The 27,864-nt window shown below is 39.7% G+C and overlaps 3 protein-coding genes across 4 annotated transcripts in view; 1 reads left to right on the forward strand and 2 right to left on the reverse strand.

The window, feature by feature from the left end:
- LOC134754957 (small ribosomal subunit protein uS14m) overlaps window positions 1–27,864 on the reverse strand; it is a 306,550-nt gene that overhangs the window by 157,198 nt on the left and 121,488 nt on the right. The window lies entirely within an intron of this gene.
- On the forward strand, window positions 1,480–27,563 carry LOC134753885 (oocyte zinc finger protein XlCOF6-like). 2 transcript variants are annotated; one of them, XM_063689846.1, is made up of 6 exons: window positions 1,480–1,893; window positions 1,974–2,099; window positions 19,718–19,923; window positions 24,950–25,078; window positions 26,388–26,459; window positions 26,761–27,563. In XM_063689846.1, exons 1-6 carry the CDS (start codon window positions 1,775–1,777, stop codon window positions 27,444–27,446), a joined length of 1,338 nt encoding a protein of 445 aa, XP_063545916.1. In that variant the 5' UTR covers window positions 1,480–1,774; the 3' UTR covers window positions 27,447–27,563. The 2 variants fall into 2 exon arrangements, with proteins under 2 accessions (XP_063545916.1, XP_063545917.1); XM_063689847.1 differs by having other exon boundaries at window positions 1,772–1,893; window positions 1,979–2,099.
- On the reverse strand, window positions 12,841–15,700 carry LOC134754798 (uncharacterized). The gene has a single exon (XM_063691163.1). The coding sequence runs from the start codon at window positions 15,340–15,342 to the stop codon at window positions 12,841–12,843; it is 2,502 nt and encodes an 833-aa protein (XP_063547233.1). The 5' UTR covers window positions 15,343–15,700.

Genomic DNA, 27,864 nt, shown 5'->3' on the forward strand with positions numbered 1-27,864 from the left:
AATGGCGTAGCTGTCCGATCTTCGATCGTAGCCCCTGCGCATTCCAGTATACGACACGCAGCCTATTGAATTTTAGGCCGCGTGTTTAGGGCTGCTGTGAGCGCCTGAGCTACTGCAGCGAGCTGCGCCACTAGAGCGGCGAGGTCGTGTGTAGCTGGGGGCGCGGTGCTGGTGTCCGGTGCTGGAGTTTGCGATGTGGATGGGGCAGCGAGGGGTTGGGCTGTCGCTGCCGTTGTTGCTGGCTTCTTCTTTTTCTTTTTGGCCTTCTTTTTCGCCGCTTGTGGTCCCGGTCCGGTGGCCTGCTGCAGTCTGCTTTCCCCCCTTTGGGCGGGGGGGTTTGCCGGCGCCATCAGAGTTGCTGGCGCCGACTCTTCCACCGTGGGCTTGGCGACTGAAGCGTTGGTTATGGGTCCAGGGCGAAGCGGGGCCAGGAGGACAGTGGTCCCGGCTTTCCAAAGGCGATAAGCCTTTTTGTAGGCTGGACAGTTGCGATGGTTACCCGGATGTTCGCCCCTGCAATTTTTGCAGGTGGCCTTTTGGTTGAGGGGCCTAGTGCACTGCTTGGCCAGGTGAGGCTCCGCGCAGCGGACTCAGGCAAGTTCCCGGTGGCAGCCATGCGAGGAGTGTCCAAAGCCTTGGCAGTTGTGGCATTGCGGGGGGCCCTTCTTTCCCCGCCACGCCTCCACTTTTACTCCTCGCACGTGGAGAAGCTCCTTCACCTCGTAGAGTTCCGCGTGGTCCCGAGCGGTCCCCACGAGCTGCACGAAGTATATGCAGCTCGGGCGTCCCGCTCTCGCGTTTATCTGCTTAATATACTCCGCGGGGTGGCCAATCTTCTCCAGGGCGTTCATGATGCTGGGAATCGGGGTTTTCTCGGGGAGGCCTCTGATGGCCACTTTAAACCGCTTTTCGTCGTCCAGCCCATAGAAGTTGTAGAGCGGCTTAACGACGTCGGTGGCCTCCCCCTTTTTCTTAGCTTCAGCGATGGCCGCAACCGCTTCAGCCTCCAGTCTTGCCAGGTGACGTATCACGAGGCGGTATTCCGCCTCGGTGCGCGGTTCGAATTGAATGCCCTCTACCTTCGGCCTGGTGGAGGGCGACTCTCCGAGCTCTGCCGCGATGTCGTCCAAGACCTTCGGCCAGTTCGGTAAAAGTTCGGCGACGATGGGAGGGTACTTGGATGTTTAATTTTTTTTCTACCCTCTTCATCGTCACCGCAAGGCTGCGTTGTATCACTGCTCTTTTTGATACTATTTTTGTTATTTTTTGGGTGCTGTTTGTTAGGTTCTCTTTTCTTTTCGTAGCCCGCTCCAGACTACGTGGCGCGAAGCCGCGAACGCGAGTGTGGAGTCTAGTTCGCTAATAAGCGAAATCGACTCCACACTCGCGTTCGCGGCTTCGCGCCACGTAGTCTGGAGCGAGCTCTAGGTCTAGGTTCTTGACGTTCTTGTATTGCAGATTACAGACAAAGAAAATATAATTACTACGTTTCAGTTATAAGATTGTGATGTTTTAGCAAAGTAAAAGTGCCCTGACAGCAAAAGCCATTTTCACAAAAAAAAAAGAATTGTGATGTTATCCATATCGCTATTTCTATATTGTTGATATTATCTACAAAATTATTTACTCTTGCGAAGGCCCCGGACATTGTCATTCCCCTTATATAATAATATATTATCATTTATTTTATAACTACTTAGTATATGACACATTCTTCATCACTTGTCATGAAATAAGTTTACGCTTTGTTTAGAGATGAAAATTACGATAAATCATGTTGAAGTGCGCTCATTGTGATAAAAAGTTCAAGTACGAGAGTGAGCGGAAGAGACATCAGGAGAGTCATTTCCCTCAGTTTAGTTGTATAGAGTGTGCAAAAAAATTTAGCTTTTTGTAAGTACTAGCTCTGTAGTCAACACTGTATGTAGTTTTATTCATTGCATAATTTGAATTAATTAATAAAATGCTGTTAGGTCAGCATTGCGAAGGCATCAAAAGCAACATGAGAGGAAGGGCTCTGTGCGATGCAATGATTGTGGAGGCTGCTTCCGTGATGATATCTTACTTAAGAGACACATGAAATATGCACACAAAGGCAAGTACAATAAGTAGGAGTCCTTAACTTAAAATACAGTCCCATCGTGAAAAAAGCATGAAACTTCCTCATTCTGGTTTTCTGAATTTTCTACAAAAATGATATGACTGAGGAGTTTACTCTTCAGAGACCAAATCATCGTCGATAAATTGCCTACAAAACGATACTACATTTTATAGTGGTAAGATTAATATATTTCTATATACAGCCATCAACATATTATGAAATTGTAAAAACAGGCACCCTTTTTTCTTTCTTGCTTCATTTATAGGAAAAAGACAAGAGTGGTGATAAAATAGGAAGAAGTTAAATACCTCTTATACATTTAGCTACAAAATGACACTTATTTCATAGTCGTAGAGGCATTACTTCCAGAGTTACAGCTCACCGCGTCAGACTCAGGTACTCTTTTTTTGCCTTTTTCAATACCATCTTTCCGTTAACTTGGTTTTGCGTAGATTCAGTTTCCAATTAGAAATAAATTACCGTAAAATGGAGTGAGTAGGGTTCGCGGGGAGAGTTGGGTTATGAATGGGGAGAGAAGGGATGAAAGGGGGGTGAGATGGAATTTTAAGGCTACGGCTACAAAAATAATGTATTCTAATTAAAAATGGGGCTATAGTAATACTCATGTGCCTGAAAGTGTACAAACATATTACAACTACCTGGAAGAGAATATATTGCGCAGTTTACAAAGTAGGGAAGAAACTAGAAGGAAACAACATACAATACTTACCAATCATACAAAAGAACTAATCAAGAAACATGCAGAATTAATACAAACTAAAAACAAAACTAAAGATCAAAAAAGGAACTCACACAAACGTTTAAAAACACTAACAAAGCAATAAAACAGGACTACAATAATTACAGGGAAGAGATAATAACAAGAAATATACATACGCACAGAAGTACCAAAAGAGCTTACAAGGAAATGTCTCTACACGAGAATTAGATACAAAAGTTAGAGAACAGCTCAGGCAAGACCAAATCTAGAAAGGAGATATTAGAGCATGCAACTAAGTTTTATAGAGAACTCTACAGCAAGAAAGAAAATACTCCATTACAGCATGAACACAATATCAACAACAATGAGTGCAACTTAGTTAACTCAATCGATGAAGACGAAGTAAACTCTCACATAAAGAAACTGAAAAATGAAAAGAGCCCTGGTCCAGATGGGCTAGCAAATGACTGCCTTAAACTAGGAGCTCCAATATTACTTAACTTAACGAGATTATTCAATATGATACTAGAATTTGAAATAGTACCAAAACAATTAGCTGAGGGAAATTAGCTAAAATTACGGCATAATTAATGGAAGACTTTTTTTAATTGGGATATGTACGTTATGGACCGAAGTTATTTTTCATCAACCCTCCCCATCCCTCCCCCCTCTGCGTCACCCCTCCACACCCCCGCAAAGGGCCCGAAACGCGGTTTTTCTAAATTTTTAAGGAAACCGTTCAAGATACAGAAAAAGTGTGCAGGAATGAAGTGATCCTTAATAAATTTGCTATTAATCTCTTATACACACTACAGTGCTATCACTTATAGTTTTTGTGCAATCTGTCACCTAAGATGCAAATTTTTAAGCATTTAACGTTTTTTTTTTTTCATTTTTAAGATAACTTTTCTCAATAATTACTCATCATATCGCCCAATTTTGTTTTATTTAAGTAAATTGTTAATATGTTCTTTAAAACGAAGTATTATTTATTATTAAACTTCTTCATTTGACGATTTTATGCCATTTTAAAATACACCCTCGTCAAACATTTTTAAAGTCAGCGAATATCCTTATTAACCACTTGTCTGTATGAAACGGACCCTGACCGAAATTGACACCTAAAGCACAACCCGAGGGTAAACCCACGATTTTCGACCACCACACACATATAAAAAGTAATGTGCGAAAGAGGCATAGATAGTTGGATTTTGCTGTTAGGACACTCTACGAATGGGAAACGTAAACATTTCAAAAGTTCCCTACGTGTGTCTAATGTATATGGTTCCGTGGTTACTTTTTAGGGTTCCGTACCCAAAGGGTAAAAACGGGACTAAGACTCCACTGTCCGTCTGTCTGTCACCAGGCTTAATCTCATAAACCGTGATGACAACACGTGCGCTTGTTTTTTAAGAAATTCAGCTCCTGAATAGATATTCAGGTCAATTTGGTATAAATTCAGATATTCTTTTTCAAATAAACTGGTCGGAATGTCTATCCTACCTATTCATAAACTTTGTCTTAAACTGAAACTGAAAAGTCCAGCCTCAAGGTTTGTCAGAGAGCAATGGAACGCAGCATGCTGGATGTTCGTAGAACCGACCAACCGAGCATATTTCATATATATACACCGAACTGCGTTCCAAAACCGGTATTGTGGATGTGGGCATGAAGGTCGCAAAGCTATAAGTGGGCTAAATGGGGCTGGGCAGAGCACGTTGGCCGAATTAATGAACTAGCCACATACTGGCTTCTACAGGATGGACCTCGGGGCAAAGGAAGACCAAAATGGAGATGGCCGGACACATATTTGGAAAAGAAGTGGGAGTGTGCATTGGACAATTTGGACAGGACTAAATAGCGGTGAAAGGGAAGGCCTTTGCCGAGCAGTGGAACACTTATAGGCTAGTAAAACAACACACAAAATAGGTGTCATGGACAATATCTGAATTAATTCTGTGACCATAAGAGGTTCAAGTGCTGAATATTTGAAAAAAAGGCATAGAGCATGTCGGGCCATGCTCATTGTAGGGCTCCGTAGTTACCCGTCCGTCACAATAGACTGGAGGAAACCGGCTTGTATGGAGAAAAGTCGTCGACATCTCTTCTAAATACCTAAAACTGGTATGGATGTGTTCCTCGTGGTCTCCAGAATACGAATTGACCGGTTTTAGTTTATGGAGGGGGGGGGACGGGTCGAGAAAAAGGGGGGCAAAGATATCTTTGATATTTGTTCACATCTTGAGTCCTATGGGACCAATCGGTTCGTGTGAGGTGTCGTTTGAAAGAATATTAAACGTGCTATAATTGTTTCTAAATAACCATAGTCATAACTGTAGTCGTTAACAAAATATTTTAAAATATATGATTTTTTACCGTGCATGGATGGCATAAGTACTGGTAAAACATGCTTCTAACTCAATAAATTATAAATTTACCGCAATTAATGTTATTACAAAATATACGGGATATTTCATTAGCTTTCCAAAAATATAAGTTTTATTGGTGTATGTTTTTTTTTTTTTCCAAGTTAAGACGAATTCTGTTCAGCATGGGTGGTCACTACGCACGGACACATAAATGGCGGGGGACCGACGTCAACTTTTCATTATTTCTCGGGTTCTATTTTACTGATTAATTGGTGTTAGATACCATTTGAAAGAATATTAAACGTGCTATAATTATGTTTTAATAACCGTAGTCGTAACTGTAGTCATTTACAAAATAATTGAAAACATGATTTTTTACCGTGCATGGACATAAGTACTGCTAAAATATGCTACTAACTCAATAAATTATAACTTTACCGCAATAAATGTTATTTCAAAATATACGGGAAAATGTATGAGCTATCCAAGAATATAAGTTTTATTGGTGTATGATATTACACAACCAAGTAATTATAAATTTTGTTCAGGGTGGGTCACTGCGCACCGTCATATAAATCCCAACAAACAATTAGGCGATACTTAGCACCTATTTTATTATTACTTAAAGACATAGACTGGCTCTAGAAAAGCTATACATATTTAGTCTTAGCCTACAGGCTCTGGTGACATAAAAGTGTAAGAGGTTCATCTAAAGCTTTAAAGTTTAAGGTCAAGTAGCTGTTTTCGCCGCTATAATGCATTTAAGTAGCTATAGTGTATATAGCTCAAAGTGAATTGTACAACGTTAATATCTATATGAGTATAAACTGAAATAAATGTCATATACGAAGGAAAAAATGACCAGCCTCCAGTGTCCAGAGCTGGAATCGAACCAGCGTACCCCGTTTACCGGACAGGTGCCTGAACCGCTCGGCTATCCGGTCACGGTGGCATGGGTCGAAATTTCCAAGTATATGACAATTTCCCGAAGGCTTGTGGTGCTCCCTGGCCTTAGGGAAATTGTCATATACTTGGAAAGTTTTGTTAATAATACATAATTATAGTTATTGACAGTACGCCTAATTAATTTCGCCATCATAAAACCGGAGATAACAATGCACTAAAATAATTACTTGTTTTTATTTATTCGCCATTAGTTCTTACTTCAAGTTATCAGGTTACGATAGGCAATCGCACATTATTTTCCTTCTTGAGTGTTACAAATGTTGACCTTAAATGCTAATTTTATTTACCATCTAAAACTGAAAGTATCACCTATGTGGACCTACTACGCTACTACTCAAATAGTTAATAGTCACTTATTTGGCAACCCGGAGCGTGCGGCGACAAATATCACTGAAAAACACCACAAGCCTTAGATCTCGAAGGTGATTTTAAATTATTAAGTACGGAGTGTGTTTGAAAAAGTTTTACATGTAGATTGTAGACGTAAGTCAAATAACGACTCCGATATTCAGTACTTCATGTGCAGTGGTCTTGCAATCATGAAAGCTAGGAACTTAACGAAGTTATGAACCTAAAACGGGGCTTTTGTGAAAACATAAGTTTCCTGTGATATAAAATAAAACAAATAGACTGATGAATGACTAAATGTAGTCTACAAAACTATCATTTTTATCGATATAATATACTTAACAACACCTCACATTTAGGAACATTATAAATGTACCTAATGTCAAAGTATAATAGAATGCTGCTGGTCTACCGAGGCGCCCGCCGCGGCGTTTGTATTTGCTTGACGAAATTGTTTGTTTAAGTTGTACGGTAACAAAATCAATATTCTTGGAAAGTTAATAAATAGTTTGTTAATTTTTATTCTGAAACATTTCACGCTATATCTACTATATTATATTTTTCACAAATTATTTCGGTCACTAAGGAAACCTCTTAGGTAAAAATGAAACTTTTTCTTTTAATATTTTTAAAATTGTAATTTTGGGCCTCAGATTTCAAACAATAGAGTATGATCAGAAAATTTAATATGCTTGCTAATGGTAACCGCCAAGAATATATAAATATATCAGAATAATAGAACCCGATAAATAATGAAAACTCAACGACGTCGACGACGGCCGGGCTCCATTTACATGACCATGCACACTGCACAGTGCCCATGCTGAAAGAAATTCATCATTACTGTGTTATACAACATTATACAGCAATAAAACTTATATTTTTGGATAGCTCATAAAATTTCGTATATTTTGACAATACATTTATTGCGGTAAAGTTATAATTTATTGAGTTAGTAGCATATTTTAGCAGTACTTATGTCCATGCACGGTAAAAAAATCATATGTTTTCAATTATTTTGTAAATGACTACAGTTACGACTACGGTTCATCATCATCATCATCATGTCAGCCGATAGACGTCCACTGCTGGACATAGGCCTCCCCCAAGGCTCGCCACTCCGACCGATCCTGTGCCGCTCGCATCCACCGAATTCCCGCGACCTTCACCAGGTCGTCGCTCCACCTCGTTAAAGGCCTACCGGCAGTTCGTCTTCCGGTACGCGGACGCCACTCCAGAACCTTCCGGCCCCACCGGCCATCAGTTCTGCGAGCAACTTATGAGGTCCATCGTTAGCGCCCACGTCTCAGATCCGTATGTCACCACTGGCAACACACACAGGTCAAAGACTTTTGACTTAAGACACTGCGGCAATTTGGACGAAAAGATACTGTGGAGCTTCCCGAACGCTGCCCAACCCACGGAGTAGGATGGAGATGGCAAGTGGGCGTTCTCGTCTATCCGACAGTTAGTAGCGACCGACTCACTTTATGCACAGACTATGCTCAGTTGTTGTGTAAACTTCATGCTCGAATGACATTCACGTCGTACGTACGCTCGTCTAACAAAAATTGATAATTAAATTCAAAATGCCGTATTGTGCAGTATTAAGCTGCAGAAATCACAGCGGTTAAAAAAATCTTTCACGTGGAGGTATTTCCTATCACCGGTGGTTATTTATTTAAATATAAACCGATAAATACGAAAAATCTGTTTATTTTGCATTATTTACGAATGTTCGTTAAGTAAATCTATATTTTATCAGTTAGAACTTAGAGTTCACAATCCTTTGTCACTATTCTTTACGTTTATCTGGAATATTCGCTATCCTAAATGTCAAATAACTTCGCTACTCAGATGCTGCGCAATGTCGATATTTATATCGATAAAGTTAAAGTTACGATATTTCAAGTTTGATGTTTGGTTCGGTAATAAATTATTATTTTAGACACGTTTCTAATTATTATTTGGGATAATCAATGTCTAAGTAAATATGGCAGCTCTGGTCATCAAGCACTAAGTTAAGTCGGGGTCATTTCATGGCAACCTTTCAAACCTTCGTATTCCTTTACATACGTTTTTGTTTTTTACACCCATCATATTTTCATCGTTAATATAATTAGACTAGGTACTTAATGTACTTATGCGTACAATGCATGCAATGTGCCATGAATAAACGATTTATATTTTCTATTCCTTTATTATTAATTATTGTAGGTTCCCACAAGATGCCGATATTAAAAATAAATGGATCAATGCTACTGGGCAAGAAAATTAGTTTCCGCAAAAATATAGCACCATTTGCTCGGAGTATTTCTTAGAGAAAGATTTCTGGGGATAAAATTGCCATACATCTCATCTAGCGTCCACACGCCTAAAACTTAGTTACAAATTTAGTAATTATTATTAGTGACATTCGGGCTCAATAAATTAATAAAAAGTGTTCCGTACGTCCATCAAACTAGCGTCAAATATTGGAATTTTGCCGCCCCCTTCCTGATTTGATAGGTCACAATCTTACATTCAAATCAAGTGGGATCGATGAGCCAGTTTCATGTATGCTTTCACACCATACAATTAATTTGACAATTTAATCAGGTTGTCCCGTCTAGATTGGCCTTAAATGCTGCTACAAGTAAATATATTGTTAAAGACGAATACTTACCTATGTAAGTAATTGCAGATTTGTGATTACAAAACAACAGCAATACCGAGTTAATAGACCTTTAAAGAACTACCCAAACGGGATCCATATCCCAAGAAAGAAAAATCAACAGAAACAACAACACCTTAAAAACATATTTTAACCAAAATTAAAAACTAAAATAGAAACTAAATAATTGAAAAGAGTATGGAAATAAAGAGGCTATAATAATAATAATAATAAACCCCGCGGGGGCAGCTTGTGGCGAGCTGACGGTGAGTGGCGACACCGCGGACCCCTATTCCAGAGGGCCCTGTCATCTGGCCCTCGCCTCTGTGCTTGCCTTGACTGGCCGGCCAGAGTGGAGTCGCAAGAGCGGGACCTATGCTCCAGGTTGGAAGTGTAAAATGTCATAACGCCGGCGGCCTGCTGAACGGATCACCGGGATCTGGCTACCGCAGACTCACCTCTCGACAACCTCACAGCCGCTCTGAAGTGTTGCCCTATTGTCGCACTGTGCGTGCGGCCGGTGTAGGGCCCACTAAATGAGTTGGCGAGTCACCACCTGTCTTACACAATTTTGAGACTGATTGTCACGGCAGGTGTCCGCTAGTCTCCCCCCATAGCCCATTATCCAGTCCAACCAACATTCAAATCAATAGCCCATGACCTTAGTTCCCATCGCAGCACAAAAGTGCTGCACTGCAATAGTCTTTGCACCTGGTGGGGACCATCTCCGTATGTATCACATTGTGCTTTCGGGGATGGTATCCGCCACGTGTCTCTTGCTTTTAGATTAAAGTATCTTAAAGGGCCTCTGCGCTGTTGGCTTCGGCCGTACGTACGCCTCCCAAAGGTCCGGGACCACATGGTCCTGTGATATGGAAGACATACAAATAATAATAATAATAAAATCTTCATTTATCCATCCCCAGTTCTCAAAGTTCGGACATTCAGGGTTTGGTATCAGACTCTGACCCCAGATCAATCCTGCTTGCAAATAAGCTCGTTTTGCATGCTGTTCAAGAGCACTGAGTGTTGGTGGCAGCCTATCCATGGCCCCGAACTTTGAGAACTGGGGATGGATGAAAGAAGATGGTATTTGGATTCCATTTTGGAGTACAAGCAAAGAAACGTCAGCATCCGTAAAGGAATTGACGAAGTGTTCATGTCGCAGCTGCATTAAAGGACGATGCCTATGTAGGAAGTCAGGTCTTTCCTGTAGTGATCTCTGTAAGTATGGGGGAGATTCCTGTGATATGCATTGAAATTAGTGATGGGAAATTGCCGAACATATTTCCGATTGAGAGAATATTCTCGGTAATGTTACGGAAACATTCCCAAAACTGGCAATTTATCAAAAAGCGCGCGTTATTTGTATAGAAACTAGATTTTTTCTAATGATGAAATATTTTAGAAATACAAGGTTCCTTATCCTTACGTTAAAACCAGGATCATTCCACTTGAAATTTCATGAATTTTTCGTAAATTTCCATAAATTGCCGTAAAATTCTCATAAATTGCAGGGAAATTTCCTTGGTAATTTATGTTTTATTATGGAAATATGGTCTATAAATAACATTCCTGTATGTTGTTTCTCGCAAAGCTATGCTTAAAAAATGCATTTTTGATTGGCATAGATTTAAGTGCTATTTTTGTTAAATCAAATTATAACTGCATGTGGACATTGTGGACGCATTAACTAGTACCCTCGATGAGACTGGTTTCTACGAAAGTTCATTGTTTAGGTCACATAATATCCCTAGTTACCTAATGGCCACAGTACAAATTTTTTTTTGGTACAATACTGGTACCGTCAAACTAACGTAACTGCCGCAAGTTTCTTTGGATCATACGCTCTTCTTGTACACTCGTTTCTTTAGAATTTTTTATGATTCTTAAATTTTATACAAATATAAGAATTAAGAAAGCAAAATAAATAAAGTTTAGCTAGAAAAATAATGAAAAAGTCTAGGAAACTGTTGATTCAGGTTCATAATCTCTTAAGACTTTCGGTTCGATTATCTCCCAAAGTATTTATTTAAGCAAAAAATGATCTTAAACACCTTTAAATCATTTTTAAAATCCTATTGAACGATGGGGCACAAATTTATGTACGTTAATTTTTATATTAAACATAATTTTTCAAAATATTCTTATCACTAACTAAGAAACCCTTTTAGGTATGTATTATATTTTCCATTTGTAATATTACTAAGTGTCTCTTTTGACAGCTCTACTCACTAAGAAAAGTGCAATATAATCATGAAAAAAAAAGTTAATTTCCCTATTTTTCACGTCAGGAGAATATTGCGGAAATATTCTCAGTAAATAACGTTACCGAAAGTTTCCTGGAAAGGAAACTTTCCGCTCGCCCATCACTAATTGAAATAAATATATATAATTTTCATTGGACTTTACTGTATTTTTAACAAATTGCTTGAAACCCTTACACCAATAGAAGCCCGATCACATTATCAAAGCATCTGGTTTAATGTATTAAACGAGGTGCTTTACAGGTTTAATAATGTGATCGTTGTGACGTTAGGTATACAGGTAATCCGGAATCGGTAATTTGGTTTGTTTTTCAAATTAAATTTTACATATAGATAGACTATGGCCTGGATTAACACATGGACTACCGTAAAATGGGGTGAGTAGGGACAAAACTGACATTCAAACCTCGATAACATTTTATTTTTACATATGCAAACTGAATGGTGTATATAATAAGTGTTCCGGACGTTTGTATTTTAGTTTTTATTTTATTTTGTCCTCACCCTTTTCACCTCACCCCGTAGTCCCTCGAAATTGGGGTGAGATGGGATTTCATACAAAGGTGATTTTGGAAGATTGTTGGATCGTTTTTTTTTTATTATGAGTATTACTATAGCTCCATTTTAAATTAGAATACTGTAGCGGGGGTGCGTGCGGGGAGAGAAGAGAAACCGGTGGTGTTGAAATGAATAATCTTATCTTATATTCAGCGTAGTACAATATGATGACGAATATAACGCGTTCCCCAACCGGCAAGGAGCAAGAGGGCCGGAGCGGAAGCACGTTGGTCAAAGACGAATACTAGCTATAGCGCGTAGTTCCACGAGGGAAGCAGAGGGCTATAGGTAGCACTAGTCAGTACCGAAGATTCGATACAAAACAAATTTCAGGCGGCGGACCTAACCAAATCGGGGAAAATCTTAACACCGCGATCTATGAATCCGATGGCGTTTTGCCGGCGACATCTAGCGGCGCTTTAGGGAACTAAAACAGTGCCGCCGCTCATCGTTGGAGGTCGCTAGTAGGTCCCCATCGGAGGGTTGCTTCTGCTACTTCCTGCTGGATGGCGTTAGTAGTAGTGGTTAGGGCGTTATTCGTTTTGCTCATGTTGTTTGTTTATTTTTTTATTACAGACTCCCCCTCGGTTCCTGAAGGCGACGCGACGAAGAGAACCGCGTTCCGTTTTCTTTGCGTGGTCTTCCTCTTTTGCGAATCGGCCGTACCGGCTCTGGTAGCTCCGCAGGGTCAGTTCCTTTATAGGGTTGGAGGGCGGAGGCGTGGTATACCCCGATGATGCGGTTCTGGTTCCGAGGACTTGTAAGCTGGAATGAACTTGGTCCGTGTCGCTGTTTGACTACGTACGGCCCATCTCGTCGAGGACCGAACTTGGCGCTATAACCTAAGCTAGCTTTGCTTAACGGATGTAGTGACCTAGATACTTGACCTTGGCGCAGCAGAACCGGCACTTCTCTTTATTGACCGTAAGATTGTATTCTTTTAGCAGGGAGAAAACCTCCTGCAGGTCATATAAGTGAGCCTCTAAGGTCGGGGACAAGACGATGAGATCATCCAGATAGACTATCAGCTTGATGTTACTTAGCTGGATGCGGAATCGGTCCATGAGGCGCTGGAATGTCGCTGGGGCGTTTCGTAACCCGAATGGCATGCGATTGAAGGCGTATGTCCCGAACGGAGTGATGAAACAAGCTTTAGGCTGGTCCTCTTCCCTTACTTTGATCTGCCAGTAGCCGGACTTGAGGTCCAGTGTGGACATAAACGGAGTTTGTTTGGCATTGTGTAGTAGGTCGTCAATGCGTGGCAGAGGGTAGTTGTCCGGAGTGGTAATGGAGTTCAGCTGTCGGTAGTCCACACAAACTCTGGTGGTGCCATCTTTTTTGGGGACAAGTACTACCGGGGCCGACCAGGGTGAGGTACATGGCGATATTATTCCTTCGGCCAGCATCTTGGTAGTCTCTTCCCGCAGGATTTGCGTCTTAGTAGGTGAAAGACGATACGGGGGTACCGCCATGGGACCATGGGTGCCCGTGTCTATAATGTGTTCCGCCTGAGTCGTCGGTTTTCCGTTTGGCACAAAAACGCTTGCATTGGCCTCGATGAGTGCTTGCATCTTCTCCTCGGAGGCGGGATCCGGAGCAGCGTCGAATGCGCCGATCGACGTGTCGGGGAATAAGTTCGCGGAGTCAGGTGACAGCGTAACTGTTTGCTCTTCTATCTGACAACACGCATCCTCAAAGAGAGCGTCTTCTACCAGGCGATGCCCGTCGAAGGTTATGACGTTTCTTTCGTCATAAGTTTTCCTTTTCGTTGGCGCCAAATCAATCCTGTATAGAGGGCCATAGTTCTGGTTGTCTTGACCCGTTCGGCTTGCTTCGGGCTTCGCCGGGATCTCCCATACGGTCGGTTGATATGCAGGTGCTGGTCCAAAAGTAGCGAAGTCTTCGCTGTACAGCTCGTTCGGATTCATTTCCTCACCCTTAAAATGCCAGGTGAATTGAGGCAGATCCAGGACTATGAGCCCATCCTGGATGAAGCCTACTCCTAAGAGTGTTCGGTGCGATCTGGATTCTGGCAGGGCCAGGAACATAGTCGGGATTGTTCGGCCCCCTAGCTCGACGTCGACGACAGTCGTCAGGACGGGTCGCGTCTGGGATATCCCATCACCCAGTGTGACGATGGCTCGTTGCGAAGCAAAGGTACACCCTGCCTGCCGTAGGTGGCGGAACAGTTCTGGCGACGCGAGGCTCGACTTGGCACCTGTGTCCACTAGGGCTCCCTCTGTTCTTCCTTTAGTCGAGATGAAAACTAGCGGCCTTTCACGGGTATCCAGTTCCACACCGAGTGCACTAAAGCTGGTTGAGGCGCTTCCCCTCGTCTTGTGACATGTAGAGCAGTTGCTTCGGACGACTCCGGGAGCGCCACACCCATAGCATGAAAACTTGGGTGCTACGAGAGCGGTGAAAGAGGAAGAGGACTGCTTATCGGTGCCAGCAGGTGCGTTAGACGAGGCCTTGGGATGTTCATCCGCCTTTTGCTTCCTCCGGCATTCTTCCAGTGAATGGCCGGGCAGCTTGCAGTACCGGCAGCGTTGTCTGGGTTTTCTTTGCGAAGGGGCTGGAACGTGCGCAGCCTCCGGCAACGCAGCTGATGCTGAAGCAGCAGTTGTGGCGGCAGCCGAGGCACCAGTCGAGGCAGATTTCCAGGTGTCCCGCAGTCGTTCTGCAGCTACCGCATCCTCCAGGAACTTGTCATACGTAGTAAACGTTGTTCTAGGGACCTTTTCCTGGATATAGGGCGTGAGTAGACCGTAAATGAGGTCCAGCTGCTGGGTCTCTAGGAATTCTGGGCGCGGTAAAAGCGAAAATAGCATCCGCTTCTTAGATACAAAAGCCTCCGTTGTCTCCTCGGGTTTCTGTGTAACGCTCGTGATTTCCATACATATGAGGTACGCTGGTTTCTTGGGTGCAAAGGTCCTCCGCAGGCGTTCTTGGAAATCTTCCCAGGTGGCGATCTTATCCTGCATGCCCTGCCACCAAGTCGCCGCGGCACCTTTAAGGAGGAGCGGGAGGCCCGTCAGAGCGTCCTGATCCGATATGCGCTCGGAAAGCTTATACGTGTTGACGGCAGCCAAGAATGCCTCCACCACGTCGGTTTCCTTTGTTCCGTCGTATGCAAGTGTGCAGCGTGTCAGGGACCCAGGCTTTGGTGCCATGGCCGCCATCATACGTTGAAACTGTTCTTCCGTCAGTGACACTGCCATATTCGCGGGCTTCCTCGGTTTCCGTACTGCCCGCACTGGTTTGGTTACTAGTCTGGGCCCTGAAGGTCTGCGCTTCGGTGAGACAGTTGGGGACTTGGATGGCGGTGTGGACACCTCCGGCTTTACTTCGCCCTTCATAGGTTACGACGGCACCTCCAGCAATGCGCGCGTGAGCTCGCTACGCCTAACGTTGGGCTGCCAGTTGTAGCGGGGGTGCGTGCGGGGAGAGAAGAGAAACCGGTGGTGTTGAAATGAATAATCTTATATTCAGCGTAGTACAATATGATGACGAATATAACGCGTTCCCCAACCGGCAAGGAGCAAGAGGGCCGGAGCGGAAGCACGTTGGTCAAAGACGAATACTAGCTATAGCGCGTAGTTCCACGAGGGAAGCAGAGGGCTATAGGTAGCACTAGTCAGTACCGAAGATTCGATACAAAACAAATTTCAGGCGGCGGACCTAACCAAATCGGGGAAAATCTTAACACCGCGATCTACGAATCCGATGGCGTTTTGCCGGCGACATCTAGCGGCGCTTTAGGGAACTAAAACAGTGCCGCCGCTCATCGTTGGAGGTCGCTAGTAGGTCCCCATCGGAGGGTTGCTTCTGCTACTTCCTGCTGGATGGCGTTAGTAGTAGTGGTTAGGGCGTTATTCGTTTTGCTCATGTTGTTTGTTTATTTTTTTATTACAATACATTATTTTTGTAGCAGTAACCTTAAAATCCCATCTCACCCCCCTTTCATCCCTTCTCTCCCTATTCATAACCCAACTTTCCCCGCGAACCCTACTCACTCCATTTTATGGTGTTTTATTTCTAATTGGAAACTGAATCTACGCAAACATAGTTAACGGAAAGATATGGAAAGATGGTATAGTAAAAAGGTAAAAAAGAGTACTTGAGTCAGACGCGGTGAGCTGTAACTCTGGAAGTAATGCCTCTACGACTATGTCATGTCATTTTGTAGCTAAATGTATAAGGTATTTAACTTCTTTAGCCTATTTTATCACCACTCTTGTCGTTTTCCTATAAATGAAGCAAGAAAGAAAAAAGTGTGCCTGTTTTTACAATTTCATAATATGTTGATGGCTGTATATAGAAATATATTAATCTTAGCACTATAAAATGTATCGTTTTGTAGGCAATTTATCGACGATGATTTGGTATCTGAAGAGTGAACTCCTCAGTCGTATCGTTTTTGTAGATAATTCAGAAAACCAGAATGAGGGAGATAAAGGGGGGGGGGGGGAGGGGGGAAAATTATTTCTCGACGTGCTTCCATATCGACATTGAAGCACATATATGACAGCTACATTCATGCCAAGTTTCATGCTTTCTTCACGATGGGACCACAAAACTGATTTTTGTTAAAGACATGGAGCCATACTATATTATTGTTGTTAAGCTTACACTGTTTACGTTTTCTTTCTGTAATCGGAAAAAAAATACCATTTAAAAAATTAAAGATGGCGGCCGAATATTAAGAAAATTATGTTTTTATTTTTTTATTTTTTTCCTTCTACTGAAAATAACAACTAAATGTTCTATAGTATGGTCACATATTCTTTCATTTAAATGAAACCTGATAATATTAGCTACAAAATAAAATAAAAAACTTGACAATCCGTTGAGTAGTTTTTTAACTATACGCATTACAAAAAGCGCGTAACACCCGTCCGAAACGGCCCCCTCGCATCAAAACTGACAACTTTGATGATATTTCTTTATATTTAAAGGTAAAAAAAGAAAATAATACATATTTACTTTATTTATTGAGCTATAAATAATTGTATTGCTGCTTATTATTTGTGACGTTCCACGGCAAAAGGAACCTTATAGAGGCTGGCGCTTACGTCGCATAGCACCGCGATAGTATTGGAGCCGCGTTAATAATAGCTTAAGCGCCAACCGCCATAAGGTACATTTACCCGCGGGCGTCAAATTTATTCCTTTTTATCATCTTAGTCCGATGTGGTTAAACTGTAAAAAAAATCATATGAAATCAGAACAAAATATACCTACCTAATATAATAAAATTGAATATATAGAAATGAACTACGCCAAACTGTCCCGCCCCTCCATTACTATTTCAATGTGCGTAGTATTGAAATAGTAATGGAGGGGCGGGACAGTTTAGCGTAGTTTATCTATAAGTACCTTTCGTTTTTACAGTTGCCTTTGCATGTGCTGCATTCTGCATTGCACTGTGCAGGGTAGACCCACCCTCCGACACGTGCAGCGCATTGTTTCGTAACCTTTTTTACAACCGCAATGGTCCAGGTATGATAATTCACGCCATATCTCCCTGGCTTCAGACCATTGCGGTTCCCAACTTTCATTAGATGACTTCCAACCCCAAGAGGATGGCAATGGCACAGAGGCATCATCAAGAATAAGGGCAAGGGCAAGCAAATAAGTTACGTTCTGCAATCACACATGAATTCTGAATTAAATACTTCTAGTGATACTTGACTTCATTCGATTTTGATCGCCTTTTTGGCAGTAAACGAGTAGATTTTTCGGTGTTGGCGGTAGGCCCTATCTGGGACCTATTGCATAATAAAATACAAGCTAATACTATTAGTGATTTTGTATGGTAAATCAAATCACTAATAGTATTAGCTTGTAGTTTATTATGCAACACGGCCTTGTTCTCTCAAACAACTGGTGCAACATTGAATTATGTCGTATGCAAAAAAATACGTCTTAAAAAATATGCATTACGTAGGTATGCATATGTATGCATCTGTAAACCGAACGCATACATATGGAAAGTTCCTGCTGACACCTACATTGTTTACAATATTATAACAGAACTCTGTTACTTATGCAAAATATTTTTTTCTACTCGTTGAGTATAATCTGTGTATTACAACTTCACATGCAACACTACAACCTTACTCTTTTCAACGTTGGTTAGTCTATGGCACTTCCGACTCAAGCATAAGAATTTTTACAGTACATATGGTGCTACTTGTGCGTCAAATAGCACTTTTCGTGCATATGTCGAAAGTTTAAAGGGCCATATGTACTGTAAAACTTTGTACGATACACGTGCGAATAGGTAATTCGCAACTCGTGTCGATTTAAAACACTCCCTGCGGTCGTGTTTTAATTGATCGCCACTCGTTTCGAATTTCCTCTTTTCCGCACTTGTATCGTAAATAACTATATCGATACGGTTTAGTCAATTATAAAAATTTTGAAAATAGAACTTCATACATTTCGAGGAGACTCGATTCAATGCATCTGCTTTGTGATTGGTTGGCCAACAAAAACATTTTATTTTATGTTGTAGTAGAAACAATTGCTTCATAAGTCAGAAACGCGCATGTGACACCCTTCATATAGCAACATCCATACCCTACGAAAACCGCTTAGCGTTGCTTGTTAGTCTCCATAGGCTACGGTGGCCAAAATCGAGAAAAAAACTGTCTTAAAATTGAATTTAGCAAGGAGCAGGTACCAGGGCCTCATAAGTTATGAGGAGTTGTCGTTGACCAACCCGCCGGGGGCGCCGGGCCCGCGCCGGCCGCGGCCGGGGCGCGTACAGGGGCCCACTGACTATCAGTCCGCCGGACGATATCGGCCTGTCAGTTAGAACAAAAATTTGACAGCTCCGAACAACTGACAGGCCGATATCGTCCGGCGGACTGATAGTCTGTGGGCCCCTTAGAGTATGAAGGTATCGCGGGCTGCGGCAGCTCGCGTATCCTGTATACTTTTGGTTTGTTTACCTATATGATTCTACTAGTTGAAAGTATTATTTTTTTGTCTCGTAGAAAAAGTATTGTATACAATAGTGATATAATCAAGCTTTTCAATCTCGTACCTTAACTTAAGCAACTCAGCAAGCTTCGTTGCTTAAACACGGTACTCGACTGAAAAGCTCTCTATTATATCACGATTGTATAAAATACTATTTTGGTGTGCGATATACAGGGTGTTTGGTAACAGGATGCAAAGCCGAAAGTAGGTGTTAGTTTAGGCCATTCAGAGCATTTTAAGGCAAAAAAAAACGTTTTTTATTTTTATTAAAGTGTTTTCTTAGGATATTAAAAAAAAACTAAAATAGCCTTGGTTATTCAAACCATTTTAAAAACATGCTTGGCTGGCTATTGCCCTTTTGCCCTTTCATTTAAGCTATCAAGCACGGCTGTAGCTATCGTATCAGCAAATGCTAAAACTTAAATAAAAAAAATAAAAAAAAAATTGTCTAAGACATATATGCCTTAAAATATTCTGAATGGCCTAAACTATCACCTACTTTCAGTTTTGCATCCTGTTACCAAACACCCTGTAGAAAGAATACTTCAAAGTTATTATAGAGGTATTAAGAAAATAAACAAACCGTGTATGCAATTTTTAACGCTAATGTCTGAACGTTATTTCTGTCAAATATTTATTTACTTGACCAACATCTGGCAAAAAGCATGATTGTGGATATCGTTGCTACATTTTTTATACCTATATGTATTGTCAATGGTATTGTTTATGTTAATTGGCAGGAAGCTACAGCTGCCCCGAGTGCGCGGCCACTTTCAGCAGCGAGCAGGCGCTGCGCACGCACTCCAAAACACACCAACCCGAGTCGGAGCGAAGGTTCCGCTGCGCGTTCGCGGGGTGTAAGAAGAGGTTCAACTTCCCCCATCACTTGAAACATCACGAGCTGACCCACACCAATGCTAAGCAGCACTTTTGTTATGTTTGTGAGAAAGGTTATTCATCATTTGCTATTTTTATTCTTATATGCTATTAATGAGGATAAACGCGTAAAGCTAACGCAGGCCTGAAGCCCGGTGATGTCATCTTTTTCAGATACATTTTAACTTTAGCACTGTACTGAATGTTTAGAGCCTATGTAATATGCAGGATGTCCCATAAGTGACACGACACAGTGACACTGGAGGTAGACCAGGCCAAGAGGACCCAAACAAACTTAACATGATAGCGGAAGCCGCTCGACCCCAATTACAAAGAAAAACCGCAAATCGATGTACAGGTTAGCCGTTTGGCACACACATACTAGAGGTCAAAACAAGGGGGGGGGGAGTGGTAAAATATTTTTTTTTTTGTATGGTATCGAAAATACTTTGTTTTAATAAAAAAAATGTCCTAAATGTAATGATGTGACATATTTTTAGAATCGCCTCAAAAAGCCCTTTCGTATGATACCACAAAAAAATAATGTTTTACCACTCCCCCCCCAGGGAATTTTTTTTAGGAACTGCGGGTCAAAAATTTTGTTTTTACCTCTAGTATGCGTGTGCCAAACGGCTAACCTGTACATCGATTTGCGGTTTTTAATTTGACCCCAGTAATAGTGGCACGGTTTTTTTCAGTCAGTTTTTTTTATGTGTATACGGTATCATGAATAGTTAATTAAGATAACAGAGGAGGTATTTTATCGATAAACAATATGAAATTATGCAAAAAAAATACTAGTTTAATCTTTAATTAAATTCAAAGCGAAAGATTAATTACGACTTTGACCATGTGTCGTGAAAAAATAATACTAGAAAAGTAATGAGCAAATAACTTCAAGCTGTAATAATGCAGATTCAAAAATTCCTTGCTGCAATAAAATAGAAATCATTATCGTCTTTCGAATGCCTCATAAAAAATAAGTTAAAACTAGGAAATCTGCAATTCGTTGCTACTTAGTAAAAAAATACTAAAAATAACGATTTATGTTAAGGCGACAGGAGAGGTGGGTAAATTTTCAGATTCTGTCAATATTTCACACACAAGCGCACTTTACGCACACTACCTCACTTTACAGGGACAGGTCAGTGACCCCATTATGTTTTTTTATGATAGCACTTTTAGTTTAGTATTAACCACTAGCCTCCTTTGAGGAACAGAAACTCTAAAAGCGTTCCATTGAAAGAAGAAAGAGAAACAATACAATCTTGCTTTCCTTGTCTGTTCATGTCATTGACTGTTTTCTGCTTAATATTGCTTTGTCGAGATACGCGTTTTGTAAAATTATAACGAATAAAACCAGATGTCATAGGTCAGATGTAAGATTGTATTTACTACTTTATACGGTTTTTCTTAAGGCTCAAAATTAATTCAATGGGAATTTAAATAAATAGTTTAGGCAGGGCGGAAATTTAATTAAATAAAACAACAAAAATATATGTGAAAACAGTGTTGGCTAATTTACCTTATATATTTTCTGATTTATTTTTATGTGGTATATTCGCTGTTTGTTTCGCTGTTAAAATAATAAGATGAAAATTAAAAAATATTATACCTACCGGTGTTATTTCAGTGCAGTTGTTGATGTTACTTACGACGGTGGGAACGGCAATAAAACCGCGCAGCATAGAACGTGAGGTGTGTTGGGATAAGTGCATATATAAGATGGAATCTAATCGGTGACCAGGAACCAATTGTTCGAATTTGGTAATCGAGGGCGATCACATAAATAGGCATTCCTATTTAAAATTGTAACTTGTATTTTAGATTTTAAAACTTTTGTCCGATTTGTTACAGTCATAGAAGGTTGTAACGTTGTAAGTATCAATTGGAAACCGTAACCAAACGGACCAAAAATATTGGGGACACTTTTTTCGCAGTAAAAATTAAAAAAGCTCGTGACTGAGTAGAAATAAAATAAAAATTCCCAATTAATAACACGATTTTTTTGGTACATCTTTAAATAGAAATGCCCAAAAGTAGCTCTAATACAATTAAGTTTGTTTATTACACTTAATTTTTTAAGTTGAAATTAAATTATAAAGACTTATGACCATTAAGCTGTCAATTTGTCATTGGCATTAAATTCCCCGCAAAAGCGATGGCACTTGACGTACACCTACTTCCCTAGCATTACACGCAATAACAATAGGTCACTAATCACTAGATAACTTTTGCTATAGGTATACAAATATGAAACAAAGAGGTGTCCTATCACATATACTTTTAAAAACTTTTTTCCAAAGGCAATTGTTTGGCGGGAGAATAATCATTTATTTTTAAATTATGGTCTATTTTTTCTTTAAGATCACATCACGCTTGTCCATTTTATAGGTTTTCCATTGATCTTATGGCGTTGAACTATTTATTGTATATTTAAAAAAAATCAGAGATAGGTTATGGTAATTTTTTACCTATTTATAATATTTTTGTAATTATCTGCCTTTAAAATTATTGTGTCATTAGAATCGCAATCGAAAACAGCACGAATATAAATAATATTTAGTAAAAAATATTATTAAGAATATATAAAGAAAGAACCAACAAGGAGCCACCACCAGCAGAGGCCTCTGCCAACAGCAGACCCAACCCGCACAATTTTCATACAGTCCACTGGCTGTACGCCACAGTTTTTGTACTTAAATAGTAAGTTTTATTATATTTGTTTCTTTGTTTTTATGAATAAATAAAATTATATCTGATATGTCACACGATACCAAAAATGACCGCAAATAAGTTTAAATTTCATTTATTTACTTTACTAGTCCGTCTTCGGCACCGACTTACTATACTTATGTGACATAATAATATGTGAATTGAATGTAACAGATAGGCAGACACACCAGTGAGCTTATAAGAGGTATTTTTTTTTCGTTGAATGAATTATATGCACTTACCCCAACGCACCTCACGTTCCACGCGGCGCGGCGTAGTCACAATGGTCTTAAGTGTCATAGACCCTACTGGCGCTTTAGTCCTGTATGCCAATTTCTGCCTTTTTGAACTTAAAAAAAAAAGCGAAACCACAGAATAATTTTATCGAACTACCGAATCTGATTACAAATTTTCACGAGAATCAGTCGAGAAATGAGATCTGCAAAGGAGAACATTTTTGCCCACGCTGAAACGGAGACCTTCGCTGACGCTCGGTAAATAATGGTTCAGATTCACTTATAAAAAAATGTTGTCCTTTTTAAATTTTATACCGGTGGTACCGATACCGTACGTAGGTATAGTTGTTTTACTTTCAAAACGAATCCGTATCGATAAATATAATAGATACCGGTCGCTTATACCATAACGAAATCTGTCACTGCTTTTTACGATTGATGTGTGGAAAAGCACCGAAACATACATTTCGGATACTTATTTTTTTTAGCTTTCTACTTACGGTTATAATATGTTCTGATTAGTATGATACTTTAGATACCTACTTATGCACAAAATGTCATTGAAATAAAACATTGTTATCTGTTAAATACATGCCTTTTAAAATGTAGTCCTCTGAATAAGCGATAGAAAATAACTCAGTCCCAATTCCACACTGGCGTGCTATGGACTGTTCAAGAATTAGTAAGAAATGCTCTTAAAAAAATACGACGACAAATAAACGCATTAGATTTACAGTTTATTTATTTATTTATCGTATGGCAATTATATTTTACACTGTTCATTTATTAACTAGCTTATAATCTAAATCTACATTTGTCCAAGTAGGTGATGGCTGCACTCGTTACGGTTTTAAAATCTTCCACTGGGCGATCGTGAGTTGTAGTCGTGTAACGCTGCGTCTTACATAGGCGAACACTCGCGAACGCAAAGCGAAGCGATGCGGCGCGGCGCGGCCGGCCCAAGGCGTTTGCGTTCGCAACGAGATCGTCCACCACGTAGGACACTTCTATAGGTATCAAAGGATTAATTAAGGCGCCGTGCCGCGCCGCTTCGCGCGTTCGCGTGTTGTTCGCGTACGTAGTACGCTGCGTCAGGCAATCCAACGTACATACTTATATAGCCGCATCCTTATCAAATTGCACCAAAATCACTATGAATATATGGTTCAAAATTTGGCTTGGCACCGACTTCAAACATATCAGTTGGTAACGCATATACTTAAACACGGAACCCTAAAAAGGATAATATTTTATTTCATCCTTTTTGAAGTAGGTTTATCTTTTTTTTATAAAAGTTTTTATCTGTATGTAAGTATAGACTATTTATGCTATTTATGAACCCTTTACTAACAGTTAAATTTTGTGGTCCTTATTTTATTTCAAACGAGTTTACGATTGGATAGTTGGCTTAAAATTCTTTACGTTGTCTTGTTTTTTGTCCCCGAAAAATGTGACGGAGTGGAGCTTTTTGTATGGGGTGAAATTTAGTTTTGAATTTTTCTCAAGAGAATTATAATCTACAGCTAAAAAAACTTGCAATAGCACAACGTTTTTGATTTATTTGATAAAAGACAAAAATAGAACGGTAACAGAGTGGTCAACAAGACAACAAAAAGAATTTTGACCATAAAATATGCTTTACGAGTTCTTTTCTGGTTTATTGGCTACAATTGGGTAATTTGAAAATGGACAAAAGTTAACTGCGCGACGTATACATTAGCTACGATGCTTAAACCGAATAGGATTACACTGGAGCCACTAACCTGAGAGCTGATGATGGAAGGTGGAGTCTTGGAGTCCACGTGACCACGTGCTGCAGCGTCTTCTTTCACGTTCCTCACACGGTTTTTTGATGGTTTTGTATGCCGGCCGGCCGGAGAGAATAACAATATCTAACACTTTATAGTTAAAGTTTGGACATTCCATTCTAATATACGTTTTGAGGTACGCGATTTCGATGTGAATTATATCTATGGTAGCGTCAATAAAAAGCTGACTGCACAGACTTTGAAGTGACAAAGTGTGGAGATGAAACTGATAAACGTCATAGTTAGATAGGCACTTACTCACCTTCCTTCGTGCAAAGTTTGTACGGAACTAGCTTGGTCCGACTGTACCAATATTATTATTTTATTATTTAATGTTTCAGGTTTCATTCAGTCTCATCATTTGAAAACCCATCTTAAATCTCACCACTGCAAAAGTAAATTTACTACAAAACATACATTGAAGAAGCATATGTCTACACATAACAAATACGTTGATGTCAATTGTACAGGTAACTCATAACTTACATTGTGTGAGACTCACATTAGTGCACCTATACCACTGACAATTTGGTAAAAGGGTGAATTGACTTTTAGAACACTGATTTCGTGTTTTAGACTCCCTAGCAAAGAAAAGTCGATTTTCGAAAACCATGTTGATTTTTTTGTTAATGTTTATAAAGATACATAAGTATTTAATTAACACATTAAAATTAACAACTTGATCAGATAAAAGTTACATTTTGTACGGTAAAGCAGCAGATAAATGCAAAAATGGTGTGTCCCTGATAATTGTATGGGAGAAAACTTTATTCTGCGGCGTTACCGTACAAAATGTAACTTTTATCTGATCAAGTTGTTAATTTTAATGTGTTAAATTAATACTTATGGATCTAATTTTTAATGCCCGTGTAAACAAAAAGGAAAAAAATTTACATGGTTTTTGAAATAGTTATTTGTTATACAAGGGTGCAAAGTTGTATTTTACCCGCGAGTGTAGAATTGAAACACGAGCAGGCGAAAGGATTCTATAGGTGAACCACGAGCGAAGCGAGTGGTTCTAAAATAGAATCCTGAGCGTAGCGAGTGTTTCAACACACGAGAAGTAAAATACATTTGCGCCCGTGTGTAACACAAAACTTTTCACCTCACTATAGCGAGGAAAGTGCAACATCCACAGGCGTTAGATCATCTTCATCACTGGAATCACTCATTTCTTTACGATATTATAACAGAAAACTCTTGAAGTTGTGTATTTTTACGCGAGTCGGTGAGAAAAGGTTTTAAGTAAAAAATTTGTTGACAATGTTGACATTTCTGATGTATGAAATGTCAACGATGCGTTTTAAAATTGCATAGACTCAACTTGTGCGTTCAGAATTATATTTAACATCATTATAAAAAAACAAACGTTTCTTATGGAATTTTAAGGTTTACGACTTAAAATCATTAAAAAAGGCTAAATTTGGTATTTTTTATTAGATTCTCAAACCATTAATTTAATGATAATTAATATCGAACGAACCATTATCATGAGCGTTTTACGTTTTGTCATCTGTCAAGCTACTTAAACACGCTCCATCCAAGGTCAAATTACTTTCCCCACTAGTGGATAAAACGCGTTTTTCCCCGCTTGTATTGAAGGATAAACGACAACTTTCCGAGCTAGTGAGGGGAAAAATCAATTTTTCTGTGCTAGAGAGTCTAGGGACACGAAATTAAGTGTTCTAAAAATTAATTCACTCAAAATTGAATTATGCTCGTGTTTATTGTTAAACTTTAATTTAAAATATACATACTTATATATTTAATTTGTTTTAGATACAAAATTAGACAGTGGCATCTCATCCGATTCTAGTCTAGCAAATGACATGCACGGAAAAATTGATACAGGTGAGTTATGGATGGGGTTTTCGTATATTCGTATTTGTTTATTTCATAGACCGATGATGATTAATTTATTATTTTTAGTTAAAATTCCCTTAATGCTTCTAAATCCTGTCACTCTAACTATAAATGTGCCTGTGTCCAACTATAGTGTAGAAGCACAGCCATGATCTAGAACTAAGTGTAAACTACAAAGTATTGGTCTTAGAAAAGTGTTGTGTTTAAAATTGTAAGGTTTATAATTATAACAGTAATTAATAGTGTTAAAACTAACATAGCATTTATTAAGAAAATGTAATTGTTGCAGATAATGTTGAATGTGTAACCTGCGGAAAATCAATAACACGCCTTCATTACTTACATCACACTCTGAATTGTACTGCGGCACCTCAAGAACTTACTACATGTAACACATTGAAGGATGTATTTATCCACCACAGTGACCCAGAACCTCAAAACTCCTCGGATAGTACTTATCATCAGGCAAGTTCAGCTACTTATGCGGATATTGCAAAGGAAGAAATTAATGAAATAAGTAATATTACTACTACGGGGCTTGAAGCAAATTTTGCTACCAATTATGAGGACAAAGCAAGGACCGGGTGTGCTGGGTGTAGATGCCTTGATGGTCGAGCTCCGCCTTCCCATTCTATTGACAAAACTTCGATGAAGTTAGATACTTCTAAACTTAACAATATGCCAGAATTAGAATATCGAAAAGATGGAATTATCAAAATCAAAGAGACATTTGACTCAGATATCATAATAGTAAACAAAGTACCAGCAGAAAAGGAATCTAACGAGAAAATAGAACCCATTGATTTGAGAGATGTACTTTACAATAGCTGCAAAGCGGTATTAGGAAATTGCATAGTTAGTGATGACGGGAGCGTCGGAGAGGGGTGTCTTTGTGCAAAAATGCTTGTCGACGAGCAAGTGAGCTCTCAAGAAATAGAAGAGTTGATTCCTAATCCACATGCGTTATGGGTTTGAGCATATTATTTTATGTCAGTTGTATGCCTTATGAAAAGATGCCCTTGTATATATTGTCTTGTATTGTGATACCTGCCGAATGTGGCCATTATCTAAAATATATATCTATTTTTTTATCACCATGTATTTTGTTTTGCTTTCGTAAGTACCTATACAGGTGGTCAAAAACAGGCCCCAATTTCACATCGCTGACAGGTGCGACAATTGACACAAAATCTATACATATAATAAAGCGGAAGAGGGTCGAAAGTCTGTACATGGAAGATATTCGAAAAAAAAAAATTGGCTGGGGATACTTAGAATCGATAACAGAACAAGTTCCAACAGTTTTTAGAATTTTTGTCTGTTTGTCTGCGCCGGAGATAGATCAAATGAAAACGGCTAAACAGATTTTGATGCAAACTTTACTAATCTGTCA

Source organism: Cydia strobilella, chromosome Z (genome assembly GCF_947568885.1).
Source record: "Cydia strobilella chromosome Z, ilCydStro3.1, whole genome shotgun sequence".
Lineage (NCBI taxonomy): Eukaryota > Metazoa > Arthropoda > Insecta > Lepidoptera > Tortricidae > Cydia > Cydia strobilella.

Bases quoted from the DNA above. Each gene is read 5' to 3' on its own strand.
- LOC134754798 (XM_063691163.1), bottom strand. From the start codon at position 15,342: ATGAAGGGCGAAGTAAAGCCGGAGGTGTCCACACCGCCATCCAAGTCC.
- LOC134753885 (XM_063689846.1), top strand. From the start codon at position 1,775: ATGTTGAAGTGCGCTCATTGTGATAAAAAGTTCAAGTACGAGAGTGAG. The intron at 1,894-1,973 runs GTAAGTACTAGC...AAATGCTGTTAG, and splicing joins GCAAAAAAATTTAGCTTTTT to GTCAGCATTGCGAAGGCATC. The intron at 25,079-26,387 runs GTAACTCATAAC...AATTTGTTTTAG, and splicing joins CGTTGATGTCAATTGTACAG to ATACAAAATTAGACAGTGGC.